The sequence below is a fragment of the Enoplosus armatus genome, chromosome 4, assembly GCF_043641665.1.
Source record: "Enoplosus armatus isolate fEnoArm2 chromosome 4, fEnoArm2.hap1, whole genome shotgun sequence".
In the NCBI taxonomy this organism is placed as follows: Eukaryota; Metazoa; Chordata; class Actinopteri; order Centrarchiformes; family Enoplosidae; genus Enoplosus; species Enoplosus armatus.
The window spans coordinates 2,981,965-2,991,367 of NC_092183.1; the positions used below are offsets into that span (position 1 = coordinate 2,981,965).

Genomic DNA, 9,403 nt, shown 5'->3' on the forward strand with positions numbered 1-9,403 from the left:
CACTGTTAAATTATTAAGTTTTAGAATGTAGTTTGCAATATAAGATGTTATGATAACATAAGATTTGAGTTTGAATTTGGAGCCTATATTATGTGTATACACAGTACTGTATGTACACATAGAAGTACATAAACTGATAGTCTGGACGGTAGTTTTTTTTTTTTTAGCAATACATTCATGTTATGCAAGTTGCAGTTGGATTCTTTAGGATATGGGTTGGATGATTTAATTCTACAGGAAGTCTGTGGCATTCATGATTAATCACATGTTCACCAGTGTGAGAAATGAGACTTGGATTATCGGCGTGTTACGAGGCTGCGACGGGGGCCGAAGAGATTCTCTGATTGAATCCAGATCTTTTCGGAGAGAGAACTGTTTACCAAAGCACTGTCTGATTAACACTGATTTTCTTCCATTATTGAAAAAGCTCCAGAGCCCAGGTCCGGACGATCGTCTCCTTCCTATTCTGACGTCCTCTGTTTGTTCTGAAAAATGGAAAAAGACGAGGAGAGTTTGGAGCTGGGCTGCAGACTGGAGCACTAACATTTGAATCTGTGGCCTGTGCAATGTGTGTCACTGTGTTCTGTTCACTTCCTTCAGTTGTTGGACAAAGAGGATGTTATAATTTATTTGTCCGGTTTGTTTTGTTCATGTTTTCCTCATAGAAGTGCATTTTAGCGTGTTTTCCCCATTTGAAGTGAATGGGGGTGCTGGATGGAGTTTTGGGACCAGCTGTATTGTACTGTATACATCTATAACTAAACCCTCTCTCTGGTAAAACACACACTACTGCTTTACAGGCTGTTCTGTATTCAACCTTCACTGTCCAACTTACATACTGAACAAGATGAAGCAAAGCATGTAGACATCTGGGCAGTGTTCAGACTACAGCAATCTGACCAAAAATCAACACAAACAGCAGATGGTCAAATGATTCAGATTATTTTTAAAAGCTGTTTTATTTATATGGAGTCTGGAGTGTGCCACCGGAGTAATGGAACACTGTTACCGGTAGATTAATCAGTCAGAAATCAAAGCATCGGAAAACTATGATGTGATTTAATGTTTGTTTTCATGGTGCTATTTCAAAAACTTTGGAAATTTGGGAACTATAAAAAGTATCATTTATCATTTGTATATATTGTGTATTTGAAGTATTTTGCAAATCCAATAAAAAATGTAAATGTCCTTAAAAGACAATATTGAAGTTGGCAGATTTCATAATGTTTTTACAGCAAGTTTAGCCATCAGTCAATATATGTACATTTAATTACTTTAAAGTGTCACTTAAATGCATCAATTTATTATTATAAGAAGTGTATTTATTCCGTTGGCACCCTCGAGACTCCACAGTTTTACAGTTATAGTTGAAATTAGATGTAAGCTGTTTCGTAATTTATATTTTTATTCAAGTTATGAAGGTAAAACACTTGTGGTACACAAATGTAAAGGTAGAAAAGAAAACGGTAGTTTCAGCAGCCCAAATGTCAGGTAATGATGCACTGCAGATGTTTGGTTGCTTGTCTTTTTAATTTATCATTTTGTGCATATTTTGTGTGATTTGCTTGGAGCAGAAATGTTTTCTAATGATGAACTATAGCTTTTGGAGTGGATAAGATTAAAGATTTATACTGAGGAAGTATGTTGTTAATTTAGGAACAAAGAAATGTATAAACCACATATTGATATCTTGTTAGGGATAATGTGAAGCTGTTTACTGTACGGAAGTGAATAAAGTTGTTTTTTTTCTTTAAAGTGTCACATTTTGTTCATTATGTTTTGATAATGACAAGACAGAGAAGGAACAACTTCAGATTTATTCACAAAACAAAGCTCGACAGTTTGTGATTTGACATTTAAAAAACAAACAAAAAAAAGATTACAAAGCAGACAACAGCCAAGCATTGAGGACAGAAAACAAGGGAACATTTGGAGAGAGAGACTCCTCTGGCCACCATGTTGGAGGAATGACAACAAGAGAAAGGCCTTTTTTTAAAAAGCCTGATTTCTGAGTGTAATTTGGTGAAGAGTAAAGATCACGCTGCTGATAGCTAGTTAAATGTCTCTACGACTCTGACCGTAACTTGGATAATATACAAATACAGTGGTTTATAGTACGCGACAACATTTTACGTTCATTATTTTGGATCCAAAGACAGTCACGATGAACAGCAACAGATACAGGCATTTATTCCTCGATAAGACCAGAGAAATTACAGTGCTCCCATCCTACCATCGCTGATTACAGATCATTAGATACACATACCCTTAAAACTTGGATCTGAAAGCAACTGTTAAGCCATTCTTCACAGGCTAAAAACAATACAACCAAAACAAAATGGCCAGTGTCCAACTAATCACAAACAAGCTTTTTACACGCTCACATTCCCACAAAAAGCAATAATTTGACAGCATTCGTCAAGAGTCGTCACTCTTTCCGCTCTCTGTGTTCATTTGTGCATTGTCGATGCATCTAACTCTAGCTCTGACTCAGCTTTGTGTCCCTTCTGAGTCAGTATCAAACACATAAATATACATCATCATTACAGTGTTTAACATGGCTTCAGTAACTCAGGACTCTTTAACGGAAACAGTGACCCCTTGTGGAGAAATGTACGACAACAGTGTTTACAACCTCTCCATAAAAGCAGAGCGATCATTTCCAGTTAAAATGAATTGATTTGTTCTGATGTTAATACAATATAATAATATTGGGTTAACGTTACAGAGTTTTCAAGAAAACTTGAAATTATTATCACTGAAACTAAAACCATGCACAGCCATGCACCAGCTGGACTTCTAAATCTACAGTTATAGGGGTCATTTAAGGGCACTGTCTTCCTGTTAAGAGATCATAGAGATAATTGAAAAAACATTACACACAAATATCTGAATCAAAATAGTGCAATTTGAACTGTTATGGCCGTACCCGGTCAGTACAATGTTTAAAGTGCTGAAAGCTACAGACTGACCCATGCTGGTCAACTCCAACGTTTATATGAAAGGAGATCCATTTGAGAAAAAAACAAAACGTACCTCGTCGTACACAAAGTATTTAGAAATACTTCAACCATCGGTACTCAAGTACGACTTTCTACAACTGTCCCTCTCTGTAAATAGAGCTATATAAATACATAAAGGCTGAATTAAAACAATAGCAGTTGGACGGACTGTTCATCACACCTGTACTTTGCACAGAAAGCGAACTGTAAATAATAAAAACCTGTTTTATTTTGTTCTGCTGCACCTTGTGTGACGCCTATAATCAGCGAAGGTACGCTTCATGCCAAGTCATTCTCATTTATGACCTTTTGTGAGCGATAAAATCAGTGGAAACGTTGATGTGGTCATTTAAAAGCTAGCTTTTGAGTGCTCGAAGATGATCATTCGCTAGTCAAAACTGGCATTAGTATACTTTTCAAGTTGTTGTTTCAAAAAAAAATGAAATGAATGGAAAAGCTTTGGCTGTCAGTATCCTTCACTACTCTGGTCCACTTCCATACTTCACCTTCAACATGGTCACATCTAATCCCCATTTGCACCGATTCCCTCTCAAGAACCAGTTTAAATGTTGAAAAGAGAAGTGGTTCCCAATTCAAACCTTTAACTCTTTCAGAGACTAAGCATTTTAGCAATAACGCCTCACTCATCTGTCAGTCAGCTTGGTTTTCTGTGGCCCCTTCCCTTCAAGCTAGCTAGGTAACTAAAGCGTTGAATGGCACTCTCGTCTCATCATCTTCCTCTTCGATAACAGACCTCGGGTCTGGCCTATCGGGACAGAAAACTAGCCGTAGCAAAGCTGACCCGACACGCACCAACAGCCTCAACACAAGAAAAGCAAAAGGCACTGTGATCTCCATCAGGTGGAAAATTTGGGCGCTAAATTTACTCAAAATACATGTTAGGAAAAACGTCCCTAGAGCTACGCAGGGGTACAGAGCTAGCTTAGCTAGCATAAACACGTGCTCGCGTCCGCCATATCGTACATACGGGTGCAGAGTTTCCTGTTCGTTGTAAAGAGCGACCACCCAAATAGCGAGCTGGAATATACCAGCAAAGAAAATGATCACACAGCTAATCTGAATGGCTTCCAGTTCGTTGCGAGAGTTGTGCGGGAACTCGTGTGTTAGCTGGTAGGCTAAAGGCAAACCTCCGACAAACGCCAGCGAGAAGGTGTTCAGCAGGCCCATGAAGCGCGTTGCCTTGGTGACATGGAGGAAGAGCGAGTGGTGCACGAACCAGAGGAGGCCCACGGTGGCGAAGGAACCAAAGTAGGCGAGGTACTCCGGGCCGTAGACCTGCAGCGCTGCTATCAGGCTGCCGCCAAACTGCTTCTGCACGACGGTCGGGTCGGGAACGTTGTCCTCGCTAAAAGGAAGGAACCAGAGAAGATGAATGTTGAGGTCTTTCAGCACATTTTACACTTAATCCAGGAGCAAAATCTCCCACAAACATCCTGTATTCAGACGCATTTGTGCAAAACGAATCGGGTATTTTTAGTTGGGCAGCTTTACTCAATGCAGGTATAACTGCTGCATGAATACCTGTGTGGATGTCCCTTTGCCCTGTGTCTACCCACTCAAGGAAGTAAAGCGAAACAAACCATATGTCCAGGATGAGAAGCGTTGCTACGATGGCATAAACTCCATCACTGAAAGCCTCCACGCGGTCCTTACTGAGGGGCTCATTAGGCAGGTAGGTGTAAAACAACATGGAGTCTGGAGTCTCCTCCACCTGACCTGAAATGGACAAGATGTGGTTTTAAAAAAGGCGACGCACACGACCCGTGTCACTGTACCCGTGCTTACCGATGGCTTTGCTGCGACACCACTTCAGACACTGGGAGATGTACGGCAGGAAGATGACGATCGCCAGCAGCACGTAAGACTGAAAGACGAAATGAAAATGTCACCACACGGAAGAGATTCTGGATCTCTAATCATCTACGGACGTTCAAATGTTAAATGTAGCATCCTCAAACAGCCGAAGAAAAGAGTAAAAGCCGCCCACCAGCTGGAAGAAGATGAAGGAGAAGATGCTGGCGAAGAAGCACATGAGGGGAACCCGCATGATGACTTTGAGGATGTGGTGTTTGTAGAAGGTCTGGTTCTCTGAGATCTGGATCTGCTCGTTCAGCAGGAAGGGACGGCTGAAGGCGTACAACACGATCACCGACTAGGGAAACCAGACATGTAGGATTATGACGTATGTGATCACACAGAATGGGAATAAGAGGGCAGGTGGTTTACACAGTTTCCTCACCTGAATGACGCCCATCACCATCACACAACCACAGAAGAGTAAAATCCCGAGGACGTTCTCGGGGAAGGTCGCCATCAGAGAGAACTGCCGAGATAAGAAACGCTGTTACGTTACCGTCAACTTCACATTTATTTGTGCGAAACGTGATTGATTCAGCTGCCGGTGACCGACACTCACTGTGTACGGCAGAAAGGTTATCAGCATCATGCAGGCCTGAAACAGAACCCAGAGCAGAACTTCACATTAGAAAGAAGGAAGCACAGAAAACAGGACTGTCTTTTCTCTCAGCAGGATTATTACTATTTGATTGAGTATCAATTACGATATATTTGTCTAGGAAATCAGTATTTATTGCAGAGTTCATGACACAATCAATAAGCGATGCATGTTGCACGTCACTGATTCTGTACTCACGAGGTTCAGCAGCGCGAGGCAGTCATCAATGCGCACAATGACTTGAAACAACCTGTGAAGTTCAACACAAAGAAAGATAGAAAGCTGCTGTCACACCACCACCACTACTACTAATAACAGTGATGACAGAAAGAATAACTCACTTGATATGAGCAGCCCAGGCAACAGTCACAATCAGGAAGGTCATTAAGTAAACAGCGATCTTCGTCGTCAGCAGCAGCTGCACGCTCTCCCTCAGCTCCTGTCACACGCCACAAACACACATTCAGAACACGCAGACTGCTGCAAAGTCAACTCACTGCATCTTTCCACAGCTGCGTGTTACATCTGCTGCACTCAGTGCTGATCCATCACTGCGGTCAGACGTTACCTCGTTATCCTCCACCTTTGTGTGGGCGACAGGTAATATCTGTGGACAGAGGAAACTGCGTGAGGAGAGGCGTCTACAGGCAAGTGATACTACGTCATCTGGACATCTGACGTTTCTGGTCAAAGGTATATTATTAAGTGGGGGCTAATGATGCAGGTCTTCATGCCAGCTCTGAACCGGAGTCCAGGGGACAAGGACCAGCCTAACATGACTAATTCTTTGTTGTTTTATAAACAGCCTCTTAGATCCTCCGCTGCCGGTTTGTTAAACACAAAATATCACACAAGTAAGAAAATCTTATTTTAAATATGCACCAAAACTGTGGAGTTCTCCACCCGAGGCTGCAAGAGATGCAAGTTCTCTGAACATTTTTACACCACAACTGAACACGTATTTATTCAGCATTGCCTTTAACTAACTCTCACTCTGCCTTTGTTGTATTTCTACCTTTCTTTGTAGGTACTCTCTTGTTTATTCACTTTATTGTAAAACACCTTCAGCTACTACACCTCCTGTAAGAAAGGTGCTATATGAATAAAGTTTTATCCTTATCATTAGACCAGCCCTTCACCTCACTACTGGAATAAACAGACTGAAGTCTTTCAGTCAAAACTCTACTGAGAGGAGGGAAATGTATTTAAAGTATCAAAAGTAAAAGTACTCCTTATGCAGTACTGTATTATTACACAGTACATGATACTGATGCATTAGTATGTCAGACTGCAGGGAATGTAGTAAACAGAAGTATTAAGTAGTACAATTCAAATGCTACTTGAGTCCGTGCACTAAAGTCAGTCACGTGGTCTCTGCAGCCCGGGACCGCGGACCGCGACCCAGCACGCGGAGCCTCACCATGACGGTGGCGATGATGGAGATGAGGGCGTCGCTGTAGGCCAGCAGTCTGTGGGAGGACTGGGTGCCGCTGTGGCCCTCTCTGTCGGACGGGGTGACGCTCTCCAGGAACGAGGAGGAGGAGGCTGCGTGGCTCCGCGTGCCCTTCTTCTCCATCTCCTCCTCCACGTGGTGCTCTATGATCTCGCTGTCGTCGTTCTCCCCCATCGCGGAGGGGGCTACAGGACCGCAGAGGACGCGGCTGAGACCATGGACCCGGCGGACGGAACTGTTTGCAAACAGCCGAGAGACAGCTGACTGGGAGGGGGCGGGGCGGGGAAACCGGAAGCAGCTGCCCGGATGTTTTCCTGCAGTCAGCAAAGATCGTAGATTGTGGAAGAGTCGCCACTCGGTGGTTAAAAACGGATCCAGGATAGATGCTCACAAATGCTGTTTTTACTGTCTTTTTTTATTTGAATACGTGGATATTTGTTTTGTGTTCAGTTTGAGCTGGTGTAGTTATTTATGTCATACATTTCGTGTCTGTTTTTAAATGTCCTGCAGAGTTTTGCTGTAAACAAAGTTATGTTTATGTTTAACATATTGTGTGTATTTTTGAGGCAATGAAGTAAATCCATTGTTGCATACATCTATATTTGCTTGATTATTGCTGCGTCTCTTGGTGATTGGTGGAACAGTGTGACCGTGTTGGAAACTTTAACATGTTATAACTTGGATTTGTTTGATTAATACATAAATCTAAATTTGTGTCTCGTATAATTGTACTTTTTAAAATGAACAGCATACGTACATTTGTGTTGATGGCGAGACATTCTGCTGCTTTGAAGCCCAGGGGGGAATTCATAAAGGTAGATATTCAATCAAACAAATGTGGCATCCTTCACATCACCAAATGGGACAGTTATTAGGTTAGTTAGCATTTCATATATAATAGAACACATTCATGTTATAACTGGAAGCAGAATGAGCGAGCAGACTTTTGATCGACTTGGATCTGGGTAAATTAATTGTAAGAATGCAGAAGAAAGCTCAGATTTGAGCAGCTAACGAAGAAGCCCAGAGTTTCCAAGGAGCCTTATCTGCCGGTGAAAACATGTAGAAATGACACAAAAGACATTTGATGCACAGTAATAAACTAAATAAAATATTTTAATAGTAATAGTATGATTGGTGGTATCATTGCACTGTAACTCACCACACAGCAAAGGAGAAACTGGGATCAGTGCGTAGTGGAGTGATACCTCGCCCCGCCACCAGGGGGCAGTGGTGGTGTTCTGAATGGAGGCCTTGGGCACATCAGAGCCTTTTTTGTTTAGTTAAGAACACAGGTTGTATAAGAACTCATCTGACGCTGCACTTCTATCCAGTAAGCCACAGTATGTCTGTAGTTCCACACCCGACAGGAAGTCATCTGTGTCAGTTTTCCTTCATTAGAAATGTTGTGCCACCTGAAGTCTGCGCTGGTGTCAGCTGGTGAAGTGTTTGGTTGGAGTGAAAGCCGAGCAATCACAGTGGGAGGAAAGTGTGTAGGAGTGTAGGAAAGGCCAGACAGAATAAACCCGTACTAGACTGCAAGTAGCAGCACATTCAGATTAGCTTCCACATTCAGGGACATGTGGAGCACTGTTCTGCCTCTGGGGGGAGACATTATACTGGATCTGGTGATGAAGATGTGGGGGGGGGATTCAGCTCTTTTCTGTGTGAGAACTCAGTTGTCCTGTAACTCCACCCAGGTTACAATTTATTAATTATTTACTTATATTGTAGTTTTCCGGCTGGAACAACCTTGGAAACAGGAATATTTCCCCCTAAAAAGAAAGTAAAATATTCCAGTGACACGGACATCGATTATACCTTTTAATACCCATGATCAGGCTCTTCCTCCCCCTCCCTTCTTGTGTTGACACTCTGCTGCTGCCGCCAGCCTCAGGAGCCCCACAGTAGAGCTGTGAGCCGGGGGGGTCAGGGATGGTGGGGCAAAGCCTGGGACGAGTCTGGATTCTTGAGTCTGGCTCCGGTCCCCGCCAGTCTTATTCAACCCAGGTTCGACCAGTGCAGCCAGTGCCTTAGGCAGCACCTGGGGCTGTCTCGACTAATGATGCACCCTGGGGTCCCCCTCCATGAACCTTGCTTATGCAAATCAGTAGCAAGTCTTTCCACTGATCCACTGGTTAACCAGGCAGCCATTTTAAAAGGGCAATACGTCAGATTTTAGCAGAAAAAATGACTGTAGAGCTGCAGGGGGTTGATCATTGCAAATGCTCGAGCTTAGCGGTTGATCGATGACACCGAGATAGCTGCAGAATTCATTCTCTCTACTGAACTACTTTGTATGTTTGGGTGTGTCCCCAAAATAAACTCTGATAAATAAGTATTCTGTCTTTTCTGCTGTTGGTTTGTGTTGAAATACACCCATCTGCCTCTTCTGTGTGACACTCATACTCATCTGAAACACTCTGAAGAGTTGAAGGGAGCTGCAGAGTTGGGTAATAAAAACTCTGTAGG

At 42.7% G+C, this 9,403-nt stretch overlaps 1 protein-coding gene across 1 annotated transcript; it reads right to left on the bottom strand.

The window, feature by feature from the left end:
- Positions 1-3,695: 3,695 nt before the first annotated feature.
- On the bottom strand, positions 3,696-5,917 carry tmem175 (transmembrane protein 175). Its single transcript, XM_070904958.1, has 8 exons — positions 5,820-5,917; positions 5,677-5,728; positions 5,440-5,475; positions 5,263-5,346; positions 5,011-5,175; positions 4,809-4,887; positions 4,604-4,739; positions 3,696-4,368 (listed from the first exon to the last, which is right to left on the bottom strand). Exons 1-8 carry the CDS (start codon positions 5,861-5,863, stop codon positions 3,696-3,698), a joined length of 1,269 nt encoding a protein of 422 aa, XP_070761059.1. The 5' UTR covers positions 5,864-5,917.
- Positions 5,918-9,403: the final 3,486 nt, after the last annotated feature.